Source organism: Vidua chalybeata, chromosome 8 (genome assembly GCF_026979565.1).
Source record: "Vidua chalybeata isolate OUT-0048 chromosome 8, bVidCha1 merged haplotype, whole genome shotgun sequence".
NCBI classification, from domain to species: Eukaryota; Metazoa; Chordata; class Aves; order Passeriformes; family Viduidae; genus Vidua; species Vidua chalybeata.
The window spans coordinates 17,657,419-17,680,915 of record NC_071537.1 but is presented as its reverse complement, the minus strand read 5'-3'; the positions used below and the strand labels follow the sequence as shown (position 1 = coordinate 17,680,915).

At 40.1% G+C, this 23,497-nt stretch overlaps 1 protein-coding gene across 3 annotated transcripts in view; it reads right to left on the bottom strand.

Moving 5' to 3' along the window:
* The window catches only part of ERCC6 (ERCC excision repair 6, chromatin remodeling factor), a 44,139-nt gene extending 34,770 nt beyond the window's left edge, over nucleotides 1-9,369 (bottom strand). The window contains exons 1-5 of one of the 3 annotated variants that reach the window (XM_053949131.1): nucleotides 9,271-9,369; nucleotides 8,065-8,498; nucleotides 5,519-5,639; nucleotides 3,454-3,562; nucleotides 1,070-1,796 (exon numbers count right to left, since the gene is read on the bottom strand). In XM_053949131.1, coding sequence (XP_053805106.1) covers nucleotides 1,070-1,796; nucleotides 3,454-3,562; nucleotides 5,519-5,639; nucleotides 8,065-8,495 — 1,388 coding nt within the window. In that variant the 5' untranslated portion in view covers nucleotides 8,496-8,498; nucleotides 9,271-9,369. Of the gene's footprint in view, nucleotides 1-1,069; nucleotides 1,797-3,453; nucleotides 3,563-5,518; nucleotides 5,640-8,064; nucleotides 8,532-9,270 lie in introns of those variants that run through there. The other 2 variants (XM_053949130.1, XM_053949129.1) reach the window with 2 other exon arrangements.
* Nucleotides 9,370-23,497: the final 14,128 nt, after the last annotated feature.

Genomic DNA, 23,497 nt, shown 5'->3' with positions numbered 1-23,497 from the left:
AACTGTGAGTCATATTAAAACTTTCAATCAAAATAAATTACTCTTGATGAAAACACAGAATTAAAAATGATTTAATATTCGTCTACTTTAAATGTGAAGAATTCAGTTTTATTCAATAAACCAGTAAATATTTTACTGATTAAGAACAATTAGATTTGTTAATGCATCCAATAGAAAATATTTTTTTTGACCCTTTGGACATTGTTCAGATTAGCCTCTTGCCAAAATTTCTATTCAAGAGCAATAAACTGTGCCTTACTTTTGAAAAGCAATGTCCTGGATTTGCAAACCTATTGCCTTGTATCAATTCCTAATCTGCCTTTGTAACCTGGGATGTGAAAGTGAAGTTGGGCTCTTCCTAATTGAGATTTTCTACAACTAAGAGTACTTCTGCTACCAGAAGATACCACTTCCTCCATAGCAACCCAGGCTCTCACCACAGGAGAGATGGTGTTTATACCTCTACTTCGTGATTCCTTCTCTGACACAGCACCATTTAAATCCATAAGATTTTATATTTCCACAGAAGTGTAAAATTTGAGCTTCCCAAGCATTAATCAAGTTCCTATGCTAGGCTTTATCACTGCATCAATCACCCTTCACTGACTGTCCTAATACACGCTCTTCCTTTCACTCTAAATAAGCTGTTGTCAAGTTCTATGGTTTTCTAGAGGACTATGTAATTACCTGAAGGATATTCAGTGAAGGTACCTAATTAAAGTACACATGCCATCTACAAGCTGAAGTTTATTACATGAAGCTCAACCCTTATACTAGAAAAGAGACAATATGCCTGTGATCACCAACACATAGGTTATACAAATTTCATAAATCACAGATTAGCACAGGTCATTCACAAATAAGGACCTATAACAAGAAAAATTCAACAGCAAAGTTCTTATAATTAAGCTCCACATTTGAACCCTTCTGGAAGACTATCTATAATCCTTCTGACTACCTCATTTCTTTTACTTCAACACACTCCCTAGGAGTCTATTAGAGCTATTGTCCTTTGCATGTTCAACATACTAATTTATTATTATTATTAATAAAAATGTCTAGGACTAACCTTAGTCTCTGTTTATAATAGTCCACATCTCCATCATCTCTCCATCGTCTCACTTTGTGCTTCCCTGGTGTATGCTCTTCTTCCTCAGAGCTTGGAACAAAGTCAGCATCATTTTCAGCTTCTTTAAAACCCTTCTTCACCAAATGTTTTCTTTTTCTTGATAAACTCTTAAGTTCATAATCAGAATCATTCTCAGTAAGAGAAGATGTCTGTTCTTCTTCCTCTTCTGCTGCTTCTGGATCAAAGAGCTCCTCATCAGGTACATACTCAGACTCCCCACTATCATCCTCTTGTTCATGCCTGCATTTTTTGGCCTCAAGATATTTCTCTTCCTTTGGAATCCTGGCCTTTGAATGAATATGAAGGGCATGCTTCTGAAGCTCTCTTAAGTGTTTTTTTAAACGCTTATCTGTTTTTGAGAGGGCTTTACCACTTTTTTCCTTTGTGGCAGCTGCAGGAGCCACACACTGAACATTTTTGGCTTGTGCTTTCTTCTTTGCTCCTTTGTGACGGGATAACTTCTTTCTTTCAGATGACAATTTAGCCTGGTCTGCTAAGTACTTCTCAAAATCAGATGCTTCATTTAGCCTTAACTGTCGTGCCTTCCTCTCTGGCTTCTGAGGTATTTTAGTTCCAAATGGAGTCATCTGACCAGTTCGGATGAGCTCTGCCCACTCTGTTTCCTGAGCAGGCATAAGCATACTGCCAAGGGATGATGGACCAGGTTCTACAACAAAAGTCAGAACACACAGCATGCCTTTAACACCTTCTGTGTAGCTAAAACACAGGAACAAGGGTGTTACACATACTATCAAAACGCAAATACTTCTGAAACAACACACAGCAACAAGAACTACCATAAAATTACAATTCCCAATGATACATGAACTCTAATGTACCACCTATGTTGTCAATTGTCAGCATGTCACCATGTTCAGAAAAAGAAACCACTGTGTTCCCATCTGCAGCAACATTGCCCATTTCAATTTTATTATTGATTTTTCAGTCCTACTCAAAAGCTTGAAATTTGACATCTTGATTACCACACCACAACAGACAAAAATCCCACAAAACACAGATTGTCCTACCATATGCTTCAAAAAAAAAACCAACTAAAAACAACAAAAAATGAAACAGAAGCAAAAAACCCAAAACCTGTCTTCCTAGCCTACAATACTAATATGAAGATGATGGCTTTTAAAGTCAGATTGGCTGCACGGCACTCTGCTATAAAGAGCACTTTTAGGTGCACTTACTATACACAAACTGTAACTGCTGTTTGAAACCAAAGAGAAAGAAAAGCTCTTGAATTCAGGAAACTGAAGGGGAATTCTACCCTGAAATCTAATCTAACCCAGAATTTCAAAGCAAGTCTAAGAGGATTGCCAGCACAGCTTTAAATGTCCCATTTTAAAGCACTGTATCTATCATATGTTTAATGAGTAACGACAGTGCACCAGGCATGAAAACCCCTCCATCTCCACCCCTTCCTACTGGAACTGCTCCATTTCTTCTGTTGGGCTCCACTCACTTCTTATTTACATTTCAAAACACTGGGTGCCTGAGCTTTGCTGCATGAGCCCTACAAAGAAAAAAGGATTTAAGATGCTTTTCTACTGAGAAAAGTTAACTGTGGCTTTGACTCCTTTAAGTGTTGTTGAACCAGGAGAGAAACATGAGCTGTGAAAGATGGGAATCTATTGCAGCAACATGTACAAGGGTCAAACAGCACAAGGAGTTTTTCCACCTCTGTAAATATCAATATAACCCAAAGGTGATGCACAGACATCAATGGGACCCAAATCTGCCCTGCAGAATACTGCAGGTTATTGACTGTGGCCAAGCTTAGTTTGCAGAGAGCAGAGAGAAAGAACACCTAGTAAAACACTGAAGCAACATATATTCTGGAAGAAAACTTACTTTTCATTTTAAAAATCACACTGCAGCCTAAAAGAAGCAGCACTTCCCCCTTCCATTTCCAGTGATACTTCCCAACAGTAAGAAAAACCAATTTTGTTAATGCTGATTGATAGCATCCAGCATATAAAATGTAATTCAATCATGATGTTAGTCATCTTTATCAAATTAGCTGTGAAAAAAATGTTAGGATTTCCAATTTATTAAGCCCAATACTCTAATGTGCCTCAGTCATCCCTACACAGCTGAACATGGATTAACAAGCATTTTTTAAAACTTCCCATATGAATATGCCTAGATATGCAAATCTGCAGGTGTACAGAGTAAGTGTTCTTAACTCTCTTTGAAAGCCAACCACTGAAATTTATTTCCTTAATGGCAAAAGTCTTACAAAATAGCTTCAAACAAAAAAGAAGAAGGCATTACATCAAAGTAGAACAGAACTTTCAGCCTTTTCCTATACATACCTTCACCTTCCTCATATTCAATCTCATTTGCTTCATCAGCAAAGTCTGTTAAACCAAGTATTCCTTGAAGACGTTTTTGTTTTGCTTTTATCTTCTTCAGCTGTTGCTCCTTCAATGAGAATTATGTAATTTAATTTTTAATCTGCTTTATAAATTTGCTAACCTTTTAAACAACACTTAAATCAATATATTTGCAGTATTTTCAACCAGTCTCATATTCAAATATTTACAGTATCACACTTGAGAAAAAAAAGTGCAAGAAAAGTGTCACCATAATACTGTAGGGCTCCAACTCACAGGAGACACAGTTTTGGGTGTATGATTATCTTACCATCTGTGTATAGTAAGATCAAGCTGTTTACACACACAAAATTCATGTGCACACTGCATTTTTATGTACATTTCTTAAGGCCATTTTATGTATTGATTCTAGTGAAGGAAGTCCATCAAAGCAGAGTGCTGAGATGCACAGAGAATACCAAGAGATTTGTTCATAACTGCAAGACTGGGTTCATGACTACCAAGCCACAAATAACAGCTGTAAGATTTACTAAGATTTATTCATCATCCCAGAAATTTTGGAAAGTTTTGTTACAAAGGAACTGAAATTGTATATCAGTCCAACATTCTGATAGGTGTTTGTACATGGTTAGTTCAGGAGTGGTCATAGTTAATTTAACAGCAAAAAATAAAAAGTAAATTACTTCAAAAGGCCAATGTTACAGATTATATAAGAAATATAGTTTATTACTGCTATGAAAATCATTCTTAGCTAATAATTCTCCTGTTACACCTTTTTTCTGATTGTAATATCCTCAAGCGTGTATCTAGTTGTGATGGCATGATTCCTTGATGTTGCTAACTTTCCTTTAGGAAACAAAACATTCCAACCAGTAAAACAAAGACACAGGCAATGTAACCTTCACATTTGCAACTCCATGCTTTGGAAGTATTTCCTTACCTAGAAAGGCACATACTTCAGTAAAAATCAAATCCATTGCAAAATTTAGGTTATTAGGACCACTTTTATGGCTTATGATTGTCAAAATGACATTTCTTTTTCACTTCAAAGATGGTTAACAACCAACTTGCAAGGAGGTCTGAACTTTCCCTGCAACTAACACGTGTGCAAATGTCTCCAAGCAGTATGAAAACATGCAGAATAGCGATCATTCTTTAACGGTAAGTCTGGTTTAATGCATTTCTTCCTACTACCTCCAGCTACCTTTTTCTAGCCCTTTGCTACTGCTCTGTACTGTCCCATCACTTTCTTAATTGGCTAAATTATGAGCACTGTATTATCCGGGTTTCTGAAATTATCAAAGTTAAAAAACTACAAGTGAATGAGTCAGTGGCAAATGACATAAGAATGACCTTCTGAGGGCAAAGGACAGTAAGTTTCACAGTCAGGTTTATCATTCGAGAAAGCATTAGAGTGAATTTCCAGCAGACAATGAGCTGATCAAGGTGCTACATTCCCGAATAGTAGAAGTTTCTCTTTTCTCAAATCTCTTTTCTCAAATCTCTTTCCTAATTCACAGCTGTAAAGGTCTATTGCCTACATTACCCTGATGCCAGCTGGATTGCTTTACAGCTCCCTTAACTCTGCTCTGGCAGAAAAAAGCTGCAGCAGCTTCTGACAAAGCAATGGGCTCACAGAGGGAAACTACATGTACTGACAAGATACAGGTAATGAAAGAAAAGAACACAAGGAAGGAATAACCACGAGACCTGAGATTTAGTTAAACTACTGAATCGTGCCCTAAGAAGGCTTGGTCAATTCTCCAAATACTACTATGAGGGTTTTAATTAAATTAATGCAAATCAATCTTCTGAACTGGAAGATTGGAACTTCAGCTTTATATCCTGTTCCAAAACTCAGAATAAAAAAAAAAAAAATCAGCACTTTAAATTTTTAAATTATATGAAACCATTTTAAAGGAAAGGAACAGCAATTCAAGACTGACTCTGAACTATATAATTAAGAATTATATAACAAAAGCCAAACCTTAAGACAATGTACAAACTAAGTACTGTTAAGAGGAAATTACTGTAATCTAATTACCTTGTTATATTTTTGCCGTTTTACAGAATCTAGTTTTCTGTTAATATTTTTGTTGTCAGCAGCTTGAGGTGAAAGTTCCTCAATAATTTTATTTATATGTCTCAGAGATGTTGTACATGATCTGAAAAAATAATAAAATTGCAATGAATTGATAAATTGTAGGAAAAAAAAACCAGCACTCTCTCAATTCTGACAATTTAAAAATTCCAGGAGATTTAACATAAGACTTAAAAAGCTCTAAAGGTAAGGTTCTCAATAAGCATAATATATTTAAACAACACTGGAAATACTAACACTTAAAAAAGTTGTACATCATAAAATATTTTTAAACAAAATTTTGCTAACAGTAAAATTCCAGAAGTACTTAAACTGAACAACCACTGTAGTATTTAGTACTCCAAAGTTACAAGTCTGATGATGACAAGCATGAGTGGTTGTTTTTATTATTCAAGGTAAACAAAACAACCCAAAAATCGAAATGGGAAACCCCATGTTTTAATTTTCTAAAATGATTTTAATGGTTTGATTCCATTATATAAGGAGACATGTATTTTTTACCTTTTATGCAAAAAGTAGATTACAAGACAAAAATGCAATTTTACGAGACAGACTAGTTCAAAGAATTAAGAGCACATCAATATTAAACTCCTCCTACTCATGCACTACCATTTTTCATGTTTCCATATAAAATATGAAATTCAAGTAGAACTACATGCTACAACCTAATGTGTTTCTGCTGTTGAATTCCTTTGCAAGGAAGAAGGAAGTGCCCCACCAAAAGCAACAAACCCAGGTTTGTTAATTCATATATCAGAATACTTCATAAGGATAGACAAATTAGAATCTCAAAGCATTATGAAAAAAGTCAAAGACAACTGTTCACAAGACCTGCAAAGCAGCCATTATACCTCCCCTGTATGCAAAGAAAAGTACTAAGGAAGTCTCCTCTGTTGCCAGGGAGGAAATTTTTGGGCCACATTTACTTCCATCTCTAATCTAAATTCGACCTACCACTGTTATCCTTCCAAGGAGATATATTCTACCAGCTCCCCAGCAATCACTGCCATCCTTACTTCTCCATTCTCTTTTAACATTTTTGAACCATTCCCTTTCTTTCTCACTCTCCAGTTGTGCTGCTTTGCACCATCCTCCTGCACATCTCCTAATTTTGGCTCTTGCTTCCTTGGCACTCTCTTCCACAAAACTGTAATTAACAGGACTTTGGAATTTAAACTGGATTTAACTTCAAACAATTTTATTCTCATTTTTCTGCTTAAATTTATGTGTATATTATAGAATCATGCAGCTTCTAACACAAACTCTGCCAACTAAAAACCACTTCTTGCCTGATTTTTTCTCTAGTCATGCATTCACTGTGCTACAGGATTTTAAGCAATTCGATCATCCTTTACTCATGTCTGTTTTGTTAGTCACTCTGCTCAAAGTCAGCTACACATGTTAATTTTCTCAAAAATCAACTTTCAGATTCTCACATTACATTTTATGCAGACAAGATTCTGCAAATCTGCATAAACCATTTGCAGTCCCTCATATAAATCTTATTTTTACGACTTGGAGTGAAAGGTGAAAATAGAGGGATAAGAAAAATCAGAGAATGCTTGTGAAAGAAAAATGGGAAAACATAAACTAATTAACAGTGCTGCACATCACTCTTTCAATAACCACATACTCTAACTGTAATGGTTATGCTGCTCCATTCTTTCTCTCAGTAACACCTTACTCATTATGTTCTTCTGCTCCACAACACTCGAAATTAGATTTCAGTGCTGCAAACTTATTTAACTTCACATCTCCACACCCAAGCTGGAAAATGAATGAAGTACATATAATTGAGACCTACAGCATTCTTGAGCACTAAAAAAATACCATTAATGCAATACAGTGAAACATACACAGGTAGAATAATTTACCTGCAATAGATCACACAGTAACTCCACAATGAGACAGGAAACAGAAAGGGAGATCAAAATTTGAAAGATTACTGTCTCCTATTCCTCAAAGTCTTCTACTATCAATAGTATCAATGTTACTTAAGCATTTGGTTCTTTTAAGGTATCATTAAGCACTTCTTACAAACACTTGTGATAAGGCTGTTTTGGTTGTAGGACATGGAGTCATCCAAGTTACAGAAGGAACATAACTCAAAGCAGACAACCCCATAAAACATACAGAATTGAGGAAGTGACACTGCTTCTGACTGTAACTTTCAATAACAGAGTATAATGCCATTCTCCACTGCCCAGCAAACAGATGCATCTTGGTGAGGTAGGAGACAAAGCAGAAAAAGGAAGTGCACTCTACACTGCTGCCTTGGTGCATGACTAGATTAGTCAAATAAGAGCAATGAAGCATTGTCTATTGTGAAAAATATTTTCTTCATTTTTAAAAGGTGACTCTAAAGAGGACGCATGATCACGCACTTTCAAAACATCTTTTTCTCTTTAAGATTTTAAAAACATGAGACACCAAGTCTGATTAGATTGTCAGTAGCAGAAAAAAAAACAGTAAGAAAAAACAAAATTTACCTTAAATCCTCCAGTACCGACTCATACTCTTTTGATGCATTAGCTATTTTTGCTGCTTTAGTCGCTTCATTAATTGCATTATCTACTTGCTGAAGAACTCCTTGCTCTAACACATCCTGGTCATAGACGTCAACTCCTAAATCTTTGAGCTCAGCAGCATGTGCACTACATGAGACAGACTGAATCTGCTGCCTGTTGATCTGTAAAAGGGGATGTCCTCTTCTGGGCAACTCCAAAGGAACAGCCATGGAAGTGGAAGCCTGGCATTCAGGATTGGGAACTCGGATACTCTTACCCACACCATTGTCACAAATGCCATTTTCCTGTTCAGTTTCCAAGTCCTCATCATTATGCAGGCAACCATTGCTTGAAGCAGTGGCAGACTCTTGTTCTTGGATGCTGTCTGGCAGGTGGCTCTTGTGTGTTGGCATCCTCTGCTCAAAGGCAACAAAGAAGCACATTATCATAAAAACCTCTGCATATACAAAGCTCCTCAGAGAGACTGTGCCCCCCAAAAAAGCAAGCAAACCAATAAGCATGTTTATAATAAATTCTTGTTTCAAAACACCTGGTAGTCTACTTCTCCATCCAGCCCTCCCTGCAGAGGCATCGTCACATCAACTTCCACAATCAAAAGAGTGACCAAAACCTCTCAGAGACAGCTATGTTTAACCCTCCTGGAAAACACTGATATGTAAACACAAATAAAGTGTAAAAATACTCTCCTTGCCAGACAGTGAACTCAGTCTTGTGTGTAAATGGTCATGCTCCAGAAGACTGTGACATAACAAAAACATATGCAACTTAATATACCCAAACCTTGAAAATACAACTTTCGGAAACAGGTTAAGACTTGCCATTGAAAGCACCTGTAAGTGTAGAAGGCCGTAAGCTTTAGTTTGACAATTCAGCTTTGAATTGAAGCATAAAGCACCTCATTTCTCAGGATATTAATGCAGGACTGACATAGTAAGGCAAACCTGGAGCTGGTATGGTTCAGCAACCTCTCCTAGCACGGCAGCCTACGGATCCCAGTCCCACCTCACGGTTTTCTCCCACCCGCTCGGAACACGCGCGCAAGGGCTTGGTCCTGCATTCAGGCACCAGGTACCACACCTCGCCCGGCCCGCCCCCTCCGCGGAACCCCGGGGCGCTGTGCCCCGCCTGCACCAAGCGGGGCTGGGGCAGAAGTGCCGCTTCACCCACCTCTGCGTGCGAGCGAGCGCTGGGCTGGGACGGGGCTGCGGGCTGGGACGGGCACGCGCGGGGCTCCGGCTCCCGTCGGGCCGTGCCCGAGCCGCGGCCCCGCAGCGGCAGCGGCACCGCCGGACCGGGCCGGGCCGGGCCGCACTGCTCCCACCGGCGCGGCTCTGCGCCTGCACGGGCCCGCGCCGCTCCGCGCGTCACTTCCGCAGCGGCGGGGACAGCGCGGCGGCTGCGCGGCGCGGCCCCGTCCCGGCGGGGCCTGGTCCCGTCGGGGCCTCCCTGGGGATGCGCTGGTGACGGGAGCAGATAGGAAACGTGTCCCGCGGGTCCCGCCGCTCCCTCTGCCCATTTACCCCTCCAGCCTTCTGCCTCCCCATTTAGCATCGTGAAACTCCCGCTTCCGGCTTCCACTCCTTCGGGCAGCAGAACTGAGTTTACTTGCTGGCAGCCTTGGTCCAACTGTGAGAGGATAAATGTATAGCACGACACATAGATATTAATAAATAATTCCCAAAAATGTTGATGGCTTTTTTTCCGGCTTTATTCTGAACAACAGTTTCAGGTCCTTGACAGTCCTTCTTTTCCATTAATTTGTTACTGCCTTGTAATGTCTATGAGTCTCGGGAAAACACAGAATGGGTTTTCTAATACCTATAAGACTTGGACCTGAAAGGTCATAATGCAAATAAAGCAATGCTATATTGATAAACTTTGTTTCCTTTGCTCTGAAATACACTATTACTGCAAATATCCTTTATTATTTAGTGACTACAATGAGGAAACTTCTAAATCTTCATTGCCATGTTCTAAGTAGAAGGAATGATGTTTTGTAACTGCTGAAACAATTTAAAATGTGAAGTGCACAAGGCAGCAACCAGGGACATTTAAGGACAGAGCAATGTCAAGCTGCTGTCAAAACTAAACTATGGCATGGAGGGGTATGCTCAGTTTTCCAGAAACTGATTACTGAAGGTCAAAGGATAAGTTGTCCTGGAAGCGGAAAAAAGGACTTTGTATTATTAGCTATTAGGAGAGAAGTTTTCAAATGACAGGCTGCTTTTTTCCTAAAGGAGGAAATGGAAGATTTTCCTACATGTTAGCAGACTTCTATGGGTTAAGAGATCACTAATGTCAGAGATGGTCACTACTAAGATTGGAAGAAGGGCTATAATCCAACATTAAATATTATTGCATCAAAGCAGTTACGCTGTATCCTGACCGTGACTCCAAGGGTCCCAGGCAGAGCTTGCTGATAAAGATCCCTGTTGTGCTCTGTATATACGGGCATATATGGGACTGAAAATGGTCTTTCTGGGAGTGTTCTGAAACCATGATGTAGAAATGTGGGAGTTCCTTTCGGTGGCTCATCAATGACATCTGTCCATGAAACACCACTCTGGGAATGATGTGCCAGTAAAAAGCAAATTGTACAACAAGTCTGGGCAAACTGGGTGAGGCTCACAGGTTGTGTGTGACACACACAGGAGGCTGTTTGACTGAAGTCTGCTGAACCAGATCCTCCAGCAGCTGAAAATCTACATGGCTCCATTAAAGTCAGAGCAGGGAGAGATGCCTTAGGCCTTTAAAGCTTGTTCCGTGGTGGTTCATCCGTGGTGCATTTGCAACACTATGTCTTTCTTTAACTTTTCAACCTGGACACACAGTTTTGCCCCAGCAGGGGAGATCTGTCATTTCCCTCTGTTTCCAGCCTCACCTATTGACTGGAACAGTCTATTGTAAAGGCTGTGAAAATACAAAATCTGTATTATAAGACAGTATTTCTTTGAAGTTTTATTTTCAGTGCAGTCATTTTCACACAGAAAATTAATTTCTAATGAACCAAAAGTTCAGTTCTGGTTTTGGCTACATACACATATGGCTTCTGATATTTTTGCATCGCATGTATGCATGCATGTCTATATATTGCTGAAGTATTTAACTGCATTTATGTTCATTTTGTTCTCCTTTTTTTTATTTTTCTACATGTAGATAACTGCTTGCCACCGTGCAGCTAGTCTGCTAAGCCATTGGCAGTGTGGTTTCATGGGCAGGACAAGTTCTGCTTGTTTGATTAGGTTTTTCTTCATGTTGTAACATAGCCACAGTCTTCACCCCCTCGTATGCAAGCATTAGTGATGACAACTGTTGCTGGAGCTGGTTTTGGCAAGTTTTGATATGAAGATATTATGCTCTTTTACTTGAACTAGCAAGACTGGGAAGTTAAACTGTGTCTTCCCTTACTATCAGCCTTGTGGCGTTTCTGGGAAGGATCCTGGCAGACCGTGTGAAGCAGCAGCTCAGAGCTCAGCTGTTGGATCTGGAGAGATGTGAAAAAACTCAAACAGACCCCAAGGAAGCTCAAATAGAATAACAACTTGGAAAGGAAGCAATTTGTTTCTGTGACTGAATTGGGTAATGAAAAAATAGGTTCTGTAAATTATGGTCAGTGATTAGTGGGAAAGGGGCAGTGATTTAATTTTTAGTCCATAATTTTTTCAGTTTCCTGCTCTAAAGTTATCCCTATAACTATGCTAAACACATCTGAGGGATGCAGCCAGCATAACCAGTAACAACCTACCGTGTCTAAGTGCTGGTTCTTAGCAGATGATCCTCTCAAGCCCTTTGTGCTTGACAGCCTGGTTGTGCTGCTAAGGGTGTAACCTGCTGGCAGTTGGCCAAACATTCATTCTTGCTTTTCAAGTAGGCCTTTCCTCCACAGATTTTTGTATGTGTTTTGCCAAACTGGAGGCTAAGGAAGGTCTTTGTGACAGAATATATTTATGGATTTTGTTCTGAGGAAATGCTGTATGTGGACTGTGACTGATCACAACGGAGCAAGCACACAGAAAGGCTTGGACTGACTGTCTAAGAAAAAGCTAATCCAAACCAGTACGTTTTCAGAGTTAAATCACCGTGGGATTTGAGCATCTTTGAGCTCTCATCACACCAGTGTTTACGTGCATTAAGGTGACCTGAGATGGCTGAGCCTCAGGCATATGACTGCCACTTTTCTTTGTGGAGCAGTCCCAGTGGATGCAGTGCTTTGCTAAATATTTAAAGATGTTCCTTTGTCCCAAAGTGCTTAGGCCTAAGATTTTAATTTATTCATAGAGCTTAAGCCCAGACAGGACCATTAGATCATTCTTTCTGACCTCCTGTGTGACACTAAAAATACTCAGTAACTTCCATATCAGGCCTGAGTCTTGGAGATGAGGTGGCACAGATGGCTTGCCAAGATATCACATTTTGATTTAAATTCACTGAACAGTAGAAAATCCACTACATTACTTGGTAGATTGTTCCAGGGGCTGATCCTTCTAGCTATCTTTCATGAAGCCTGAAATATGCTAGCTTTAAAAAAAAAATGTCGTGCTTAAAAGAGAGGCTGGTCTGTTAGACACAGAGGAAGGAAAGACTTTAATGTAATTTTAGAATAAGCCACAATGTTGTAAAATCTTGAGGTTGAATTTCAGAAGAATAAGCTTTCCCTTACCTGCTTAGACTTCTGAAATGGCATGGACACCAGAGGTTTCAGCTAAAACTTCCCTAAGCAGTATGTGCTTCCCTGTGCTATAGCTGTTCCTAGAAATACTGCTTTTGTGGCTGAGCTGATCAGCCGGCTACACTTGTCCTGCTTGAGGCCAACTTAGAGGCTGAAAATCCCAACACTATTTTGGAGGGGTCAGTTAGTCAGATATGGAGTGTCCTAGTGCCCACAAGCAGCACTGTTCTGCTGAAAAAGAGATGGCAGTAGCAGATTTTAATGCATCTCAGTTTAGCTTCTCTATTTTTCAGTTCTTTCCTGATGAAGCATCAACTGTGGGTCTGAGCCAACACCCTAGGAGATTTCTGTGCTGGTGGTGAAAATGCTATACACTGAGGATCACTAATATTTTTAAAACAAAATGCCAAAACTGTGAAGTTGTGATGAAAATAGATAATAAATGATTTAAGGGCTGCATTACTTCTCAGGAGGGCACAGAATTGCCGGCAGCATTGGCAGAAATGGGAATTCTATCCACAGTAATAAAGCATCTGTATCTCTTTGTACCAACGAGTTGAGTGGCAAGTATCTCTCAGAGCCATGGCAGTGTAATAAAGCTAATATATCAACCTAAGAGAGATGCTAAGCTCTTTCAAAATAATTGTGTACTTGGCAAGCAATAACTGCTACTCTTTATATTGCAGAGAAATAAAATTGTTATTTTTTTCTTCCCTCACTCTCCCTGCTGTGTTGCATTTAAGAAATTAAATGCAGAAATCTACTCCTAATGCACTGCTAGGTTGGAAAACTATTGACTGCAAATGAGAACAAATTCCAGAAGTGAAGGTTTCTTCCACTGCTTTTCTCTGGTTAGATTGCTCACCTTTTTTATTTCCAACAAATATTGTTAGACAACAGCTCACATATAAGGAAGATCTTGATAATACCAATCTTCTAGGAAAGCTCTGTGATTGTGGTTATTTGGGCTGTGTTTTTCTCTAAAGGAAATAAAAAGTGACTTTCTAGGTGAATCTGCTGCAGCTTGTTAGAGGCCTTTTTCTGAGCTTGCAGCCAGATCATTGCTTCTCGTGTGTCTTTGCTACATATCTTTCATAGGTGCGTGTGCACAACATTTTTTAAGGTCCTGTATAAAAAGGAGGAAAAAATTATAGAAGTTTTAAGAACTGAGTAAGCATGTAATAGGCTGTTGGCATCAATCTTCTGCAGGCAAAGAGGGAAGACAAACCTGGGTGTTTATTGTCTTTCCAAACCAGCCTTTCACATTTTGCATACTTCATAGTTGTTCACTGAAAAGCTTAGGACAAGGCTCTGGCTCTTGCATCACAGAACCAGGATCTTCTACTGCTGTCTTACCCAGGCAGCCAAAGGCTGCTGCTTTTCACCTGCTGTCCACTGCTGTAGGTCTCCATGCAATGTCTACTAGCACCTGTGATGCTCCCCAAAGCTCTCTGGCAGAGTCCTGCTCAGCACGTGTTTGAACTGTCAGTGTTGCCAGGAAGAGAAGCATAGTAAATATTTGAGTACTTGAAAATCTTTCACCTTCTCAAAAACTGGGCTGTCAGAGACCCGGTGGTGGCACCTGCTGGCTTTAACACTAGAGGGAGGCATCGCCTAAAAGAAATCACAAATGCTTCCAAAATAGCACAATTTTAAATAATTTATATGTCTTGGAAGGGAACAAAACACTAATTTCTTTTTAAAGCCTCTGTTTTTATTGGACTACATTATGGGAGGCCTCATTTGTTGCTGAGAACGCTCTTGGCCAGAGTGAAATCCAACCCTCCTGATGAGGCAGGCAGATTCAGCCTGCGCTGCTGTGCTTGGTCTTAGCTGGGGTCTCCTGGGACAGCACTTTGCTCCAGGCCTGGAGGTAGTGCAGCCTCCATAAACAGCCCATTGCTGAACTGTTGTGTGACCAGATTTTGGAGGGTGCGCCAAAGGATTGTGTTGTTTTAGTTCAGACTGACACACTCAAACCGATTTTGCTGTCTGGCCTCAGTTTGTACTCAGGGCAGAGATCAGGAAGATGAAATGTTGGTTCTGCACTCTGTTTCAAGCCTCTGTTTCACTCTAATTTCAAGTCTATAAGCAAAGTAATAGGGATTGACTTAATGGTGGTGGCTATGTAGGAATCGTTGCTGTCCCTGAAGAGGTTTTTCCTCTCCCTCTTTACTCTGTTAGCTTGTCTGTTGCAGCATGGATACTGTGCCATAAAAATGGGAGGTAGTGCACAGCTCCCTGATTCATTATAGACTTCAATGCCTGTAAACTGCATTTTTTAAAGTTGCACAAAAAGACCACAGAAGAATGGGAATAGTTATTTGTGGGCTCCACAGCAGTTGTGGAGTAGTAACTCAGAGTTGTATAAAGCATATATTGTACTGAGCAGTGAGCTGAGAAGGAAAGTAGGGTGAAAGAAATGGCCCAGGAGCTCAGTGTATCCTCCCCAAATCTTTCAGTGAGTCCTGCTCAGTGGAGATGCTTATTTATTCTCTTAGAATTTTATCTGCCTTGACTCAGTGGGTGAGCACAACTACACCTAACAGGCAGAGGTGGAAAAAGTGGTCTGAGGTAGTCTTTTTCAACAGGTTGGAGGAAATGAAACATTGCTGAAGGAGCAAGAGAGGCAGAGCTGAGATGTGTGGATGGGGGCAGAAATGAATGTGAAAAGGAGATGTGTAGATGGGGACCAGAGAGGAAGCAACAGATGTGAAGAGTGAGGGAAGGCCTGTTATGAAATCTGGGGACCAGAATTAATTGCTGAGCAGGACACTGCACTGAAATATGTGTGTGGCTGCTTTGAGTAAAGTTAAATCTTTACATTTTGAGGTGTATCACACATGCTGATTAGTTCAAGTGCTCAAAGATCACTGAGATGGAGGTCTTGAGAGACAGGTCTATTGCAGAAGGTGCAAGTTACAGACACTTCAAATGGATGACAGGAATTTAAAAGAATAATAAAATGTGTAAATTACACCTGTAAAGACTCTGTTTAGAGTTGCTTAAGCTGTTCCATGAATTTATCTTTTAAGAAGTTCCAGGCAGTGCTTCTCATCCTTTTGGCAACACTTAAAGTGTCCTGAGTCTCTGCTGGAGTAGGACTTGGTACTCTGTTCCTATTTCATCATGCTGCTCCATCTCAGTCCTAGACTGCTTCTAATAAAGGAACTTGCACTGTGTCTGTCTGCAGTTTCATTCTGTTGAATCCCTTGGATAGCTCATCATCTGTGTTTCTCACCAAAGGCCTTGAAATATGGTTTGGTATACAGCTAAAAGAAAATTGCATTGCAGAAGCTGCTGATGTAGTTCCTTTTGCTTTTCAGAACATAATCCAGCAGATTTGTAGTTATTATAGCAGGCCCCTGTTTAGAGCAAGGAAGATTTCTCAAGGTGCTGTTTAAAACTTCCTGGTTTGTGCTGCAAATTGTTAATCAGTCCATGACAGCATAAATAAAATTAGAGGGTTTAATTAAAACTAATGAATGAGTGAATGGAGAATACACAGCATGTTTCACTTGTAGTACACTGGTGCTGTGAATAATTAAAATGTCACAGAGTAGGAGATGTTGTAGTAAAATTGTTAGAGCTGCAAAAACAGAGGCCCCCAGACTTTGGTAGTTTGGTAGTTTGGGAAGGTTTTGCTCTTTAAATTGTTGAAATACATTTATATAAGTTAGGGGAAAATAAAAAGATTACAACTCTGTTTTTTGTTAGGATGGAGTCAAAGTTGGAAGCTTGGTGCCAAACAAACCCTACTGCATTTTGGATAGGTTTGTATGTCTCTGAAGATCTAACTATGTTCATACCATATTAATCCTACAACCATATCGCCCAGGGGATTAGTTTCCTCTTTTGACTCATATATGACTCTATTCTTGCAAAGTAAAATTATTACAGGCTATTATATTGTTGTTACTTGTTAATGTTCCATCTACTCAAATCACAAACATTCTTTTGATTTAAACCCAAATCTGAACCACAGGCTGAGCTGGATTTGCCTCTGGCTCAGATTTGGTTTACATGACGTGGTCAGATACCAGGCCAAGAAAATAATTTTAACTGGACTGTTTTAAATAGATCCAGGGCACATGAGGTGAGAATTAGAAATATTTAATCAGAAGAAGCTGATCAGATTGTCGTAAAGCTTGGGATTACATACTAGACCCTGAGTATAAATTCTCAGAATAGTATGAAAACTTCTTTCATCTTTCTGCTTTACAATGGCTTGCTGTTGCCTGTGGTGCAATGTGCTTTACCACCCCTCTGTGACTTATTCTGAGGTTGGTGCTCTTCTTTGCATCTCTGGACTTTTCCCCAGATCTATTCTGATGACCCTGTGACACATCTTCTGAGGCAAGGAGCCTGTTGGAACATGAAATAGGATCTGGATAAATGTTCTGGCTGCTGACATCACTGATGAAATAGTGATGCCCCTAGAGCCTGGCTTCTGTGTCAGAATGACCCAAGGTGAGCATCAGTGAGGGACCTTACTCAGTGTAGGGGTTTAACTGTGTCTTTTGGGAGGTTTGAAAAGTACCATACCTCCATCAAATGCCTCTAGAGGCTGTGATCTAATGGTAGGCAGTACTAGATGTAAGTTAGACTGGGGTGAAAAGATAAAAATCATCCATGAGGTATCTATGCTGTTGTATAATCCTAGCTCTGTATCATGAAATTTCTTATGGTGGCTGAATAAATATAGAGAATTTCCATCAATTAAGCCTGGTAGGTCAAGGTAAGAACAGTGCAAGCTTCCAAGTGGCACTATGGAGTCTTCCATGTCCAGACTGGATATACAAAGCCTCACTACTAACAATATACACAATATATTCCCCCTCAATGCTTGGCTGCCTGTTTAGCAGAAGATCAGACCAGGCTATGACAATGGTCCCCCTGAGCCTTAAACATTTTTAAAGGAAGAAGTAGGTTTTGCCAGGAACTCAAATGATTTCCTAATGTTATATGAAATATCATTTAAAAGTATGGCATGACTCTAACCTTTTCACCATTGCCTTAATGCATTAAGAGTTATATGGAAAAAAGAGTCTCAAAAATCAGAAGAAAAGATTTTGAAGAATATGGTCGGTTTTTTACTTAAAAGTTTTCTTTTCCCATATATGTTTTTGGGCTATTTTTGTCCAAAGTTCAAATGTTTTGGAAGCAGAGCATTGAGTGACTAAGAAAGAACATAATTCTCCCTGCATATCACTTCAAATGTGTTCGAGTTGAGGGAAATTGCACTAAAGAAAATGTGGGCCTTTCAATTTTGCTCTAAATCCCAAATATCTGTACATTGTCAAAACAGACTAGATTTTATTTTATGGCTCAGGCTGTAGCATTAAGTGCCTTGGTTACTTGGTTTAAAAAAATAAAAATTAATAACCAACAATTTGAGCTAATTAGGTATGCTGAATCCCTCTCATAAATTATACTGATTTATGTGAGTTCTTCAACTTTAATGGTTACATTAATAACTCACTACAAATTAACAATAATCACAAGTGCAATTGAGAAAATATCTTCCCACTGGTTACTTTAAGATTCAGTTTCAATTAAAGTGTTTGGTACTCTTTTTCAATCAACCAGGGCTTGGATCCTGCTCCTGGTGACATCACTGTAAATCTGGGGTAAGGTTATTATAAAGTTAATGGCATTACTCCAGATTTATATAGATCTTGCCAAAAGCAAAATAGAGTCCATCAACTAAAGCATTCCCTTATCTTCAAAGGGAATTGTTTTCATCTGTAATAAAATATCTCAGGGCAGCCTAGGCTAAGCCTTGTTATTTGGCTTCACTGAGCTGCTTTGTGTGAATGAACTTCTTTATATTTGAGTCTAAAAGGTTGAAATCCATAAGCAACCTTCCCTAGACTACACTAGAGCAGATCCAGGCTCTACAGAGCCTCTGCTAAGATGCTTTGCATTATGACAATATGAAGTTAAGGTTGCAAATGTTAGATGGGCTTTTCACAAAAACACATGTAAAAACTTGTATTTCCTAAATTCCAGAGGCTGACAAATATGATCAGAATGTAGCTAGAAACAGGCAGACACAAGTTGTTTGGGTCCCTGTCCATACTGGTCTGTTTTTGCAAGGGATAGTTCTAATTAGCTGTATTCTCTTGATGGTTATATCAAACAATTTTTTCCCCAAATATGGATCAATCAGTTACCTTATTGGTTTATTTTCTTAGTTAGTTTTCAAGTGCTCAAAAGGCAGAACTTCAGATCAAGATTCCTCAATGAATAGTCCTCTGTTTTTAACTTAGGTTTGTTGAGTTTAATGCTTGCTACAGTGTAGGGTATACAGTGTATGCTTTTAGAATGTAGGACCTCTGGCTTGTATTTTTCCACATGCTTGGGCAGCAATACATTTGTTTAAGTATCTACAAAAGGTATTACTATGCTTTCCTTCAGGACACAGTAGGAGCTGTGAGCCAATAAGTCCTGCATTAAAATATGTCCTTGCTCAATCTATTCAGTATGTTGGCACACTTCTTCCCCATTCCCATATCTTTCTGCAAGAATAAGACAAAAGTATATCAAGAATTGGTTCGCAGACTCCACGTTTTTTTCTAGTGGAAGCTTTTCATTCTTTCCATGTATGGGAATGTTGGCATGGTGCAGCTTTTCCCTCATGGTCAGGTAGGATGTGTGATACTCCTGGAAATGCCTGTCTTGCTGTGTTTCAGTGTCAGTGTAGGGAACATGGTCCTCCCAGACCTGCTGGGTGAGGGTAGATGGCTGCACCATGAAGTGCACTATCAGGCTGGAGAAAAGATGCCTGGGGACAGGCTGCTGACACATTACAACCTTGTCAGTGTTCAGTATGCTTTCCAGATGAGCAGGCTGAGCGAGCAGATCTAGCAACACATAGCTCTTGCATCCTGCATCAGAAGTAAGAATTTTTTCAACATATACATGAACAACCGCTATGGATATTCTCAGTTCAGTCAGAGAGAAAAGGAGAGATTTCTACCAGGCTGTGCCTGGGAAAGAGTTCGAAAGGAATGTAAATAATTCATTATCTCTCTTGTTGTTTGCATTGTTTATAGATATGTTCTGCCACCATGCGCCATTCACAGTGCACCAATGGTGTGAGATGTTTTTACTTTAAGACCAATGAAATTGGTATGCACAATGTGCTCTATAAAATGAGCGATGTATTTGAAATAAATCAAAGTTCTCTTCTCGCCTTCTGACTTGGAGTCTTCATTATTCCTGTCCTGCCTCAACGGTGACAAACCATGGAAAGAACAGGAGAGAATTCGTTTGATTGTGTGGGATCCACCTTTCACTGTTAGGGAAACCTTGGTGTTCTCTGAATATTTTGGTTAAAGATGTGCTGGTTTACACTTCTTCTCTCTGTAAAGTTGCTGGGAACAACAACATTAATTTATAACTGGAAGTATTATGACAATGTCAAACCCCAAAATTTAGACTAAATATCAAAGAACGTAATGACAGCTAAATTTATTACAGTTAAGTCAGCTTAAAGAAACAACAGAAGGCCTGTAGCATGGGTTGCATACAACCATGATTACCCAAACCTGAGAGAATAACATGTGAGGAATAATCTTAGATTCTTGTTTCTGAAAGATAAAGAACAGTAAGGAAGGTAAAACACTGGGGCAGAGGTCCAAAGGAGTTCAGGTATCTCCATCCTTAGTATGTAATTGGAATTGCCCTTGTTGCACCTTGTGTGTTGCTGCTCATAATCATTAATCTGATTTTAGACTGTTTATGCCAGCAGGCTGTGGAGTCATGCAGCTGTGAATGAACTCCAATAACTAGAGTAGGATCAATACCTAATTCTATAAAGAAATCCTCTTAAAAAGGTCAGGAGACCAAAGCTGGGATTAATAGAGTCTTCCAGTGTACACCTCCAATTGCACGTCAGAGAGTTGTCAGTATCTCTGATACAATTTACACTGCCTCAAAAACACAAACCTCAGCAAGTACAGAAAGTGAAAGCACTTTTGGAATGATCTGTGCTGGAGTGATTCCCTCCACAATAGGCCTAAGCTAACCCAAACTGATGCTTTTTATACAAATGATTATAAATAGAAGCCAAAATTTTGTCAGATCAATAGTGCAAACTTAACATATTGGCCCCTTGGTGTCATTTGAAGAAAATTAATGCAGGGGACCAAAGAGGCAGAGTCTGCAATATGTAATGCTCCAGAGACATAGCTGAGATTTTGTTCCTAGTGTAGCAGAAATAAATGCTCTTGCCAAGTCATAGGGGAGGAATAAGATGTGCATAAGTAAGATTAATCAGTAAAGCCAGCATCTATCTCATGAGTCATATCTGACATCAAAAAGGCCAAGGTTGTTGCATGTAAATTTGTGCTACTACAGGAAAGGAAAATAACAAAGAATCTCTTGTGCAAATTGTGCTGTAGATTTGGATAACTGGGAAGCACTAGAGAGAATGGGGGTAGGGGAAGGAGTGGGGGCTTCTCTTTCCTCTTTCAGTAGAAAACTAAGAGTGAAATCATGGCCACGTAAAATCACTGACAGTGCTGCTGTGGCTTTTACAGAGTCAGGTCCTGCACATGCTTTGTATGTACTGGGTTACAGTGGAAGGGCAGAATTCCTCAGCCTTTTCTTAGGTAAACTCTCAAAAGGAATGACAACAGGCCAAAGATCCTTTATCTGCTGAAAATGCTAGATTTGTTAAATCAGAGGCAAGAGATTTTTTCCTCAGTGAAGGTCAAATAGGCTTTTGTGAGCCACTATTGTGTGACTGAATAATGAGGGGCTGGGGAGAAAGAAGCAGAATGTGCCTGAGTGTGCAGTTGTGGCCACCAGGCTGCAGGTTCCCAGGTCACCTCCCCTTCCCCTGGTAAGTGCAGAAGTGACCTGATGCAGAAGTACCTCTTTTTGTGGGCACCGGGAGCAGTTGGTGCTGCTTTGCCTCCCCTTGCAGCAAAACACTCTGCCAGCTATCTGCCCTTTCTGCAAGGACAGGGAGGTGTGAAGGACAGAAAAGGGGCTTCTGAAGCATTGTTCTCTGTTTCACTCCTAGATTTCCTGGCACAATCAAACTTTGTGATGGGCTAGACATGTTTTTGCTCTGCATCAAGGACAACTCTCGACTAGGTCCAGAAGAAAGCACATCAGCAGAACCAAAAGGCATTCTTTCAGCACATGAGACAGAGATGCCTAGTCTTGCTTTTTTTAAAGATTATGTTGAATGGGACAGATACAAGGTCTTCATCTGTTTACTGCTTTTTTTCCCACTGGTTCCTTCCCCTTCAGTTTACTGGGTCTTACTTTCAGAGCTTAGGGAAATTGTCAGGCACAAGCCACCCTCACTGGTAATAAGAAAGGGAGCAATGCTTCCAGCATAGAAGAGATGGCTGTCAGTCAATGGAAGGACTGCACTTCCTCCTGGAGAATCACATTTTGAGCTTCTGCCCGGATCATGCAGCTCAGTGGTGCTCCCATATGGGCCCAAGCCTTCAAGACACAATCTGGCTCTATTGGTTTTGTGGCAGTGGTTGTCTAGGCAGATTCCCCCAGGACTGAAATGAGAGACCTCCTGTGCTGAAAACACTTGGGTCTGTCCAGATTGAGCTACAGTGGGCTCTGCCATTAAGGTTTATAATGCCTTATCTCCCTGGGGAAAAGATCACAGGGTTCAGGACATGGATGAACAAAGGCTGGCCAAGCAGTTGAAGTGGCCACACGGGCATTAAGTGTTGAGAGTGCTGGGCAGCAGAGCAGCAGGGTGGGTGGATAGGGGTCCCCATTTCATTTATATGATACATAAAGCACTGTGGAAGAACATTTTTTGCTGCAGTATCAAAAACAAGCTGTTAAGATGGACTTTTGTCTTGCTCTCTGTGATTATAATGCTGATCTGTTCCTCTCTGGCAGAGGGGAGTCCAACATTTCAGTACATTTTCCCTTTTTGTTCAAATACATTTTTCACTTGCCAGTTTCCCCAGAACAGGAAAGCAAAGTGGTACCCTAATACAGTTTAGAGATCAACGACTGCACAGGCAAAATAGGATTCAGTGGAACAAAATCAGAAGGGGAAAGCATACCCTGCTTGCACCACAAACTCATCGTGTGAAGCATTTCAAAATGGTTTTGGATTCTGATTCCAGTAAGAAAGAAAGCATCACCCACATGGTCCTACAAGATGGGGAAGAGCTGGAAGGTGCAGCAGGGCTGGCAGATGAGCCAGTGGTAGTGCCATGAGGATGAGCAGCCCCAGCCAGCTGGCTGGCCTGAGCCTGGGGGCCTGCTCATGTTTTGACTGTGGCAGAGTGCCAGGCTTGCTCCTTGCATGTGCATTTACAAGGCACCAGTGCCCAGTTTATTTGGGTACAAGGGGATGCTTTGTGAGTACTGCACCCAAACTGGCATGCAGATAGAGAGCTTTATAAAAGCAGCAAGCCTTAAGGCAAGCTCTTGTGTGTGTGTGAGCCATTGGTGTAGGAATGTGCTAGCTGTCTGCTGCTCACTCATTCATATTAAGTATTTTAAATAGAAAATGCAGACAAGAGGGACTGGCTGCCAAATGCATTGCTAGATAAATGATGTAAAGATGGAGTTAAAGGTGAGGTTGTGCATCAGTCATTTAAAGGTTAAAATCTCGCTGTTGTTGGCTATGCAGTTCCAGGAACTTCAAAATACACATTATATTGGCAATACAACCTGCCATGTTAAGAACCTGCCGTTAAAGCTTTTTTGTCTTCTAGTAATGAG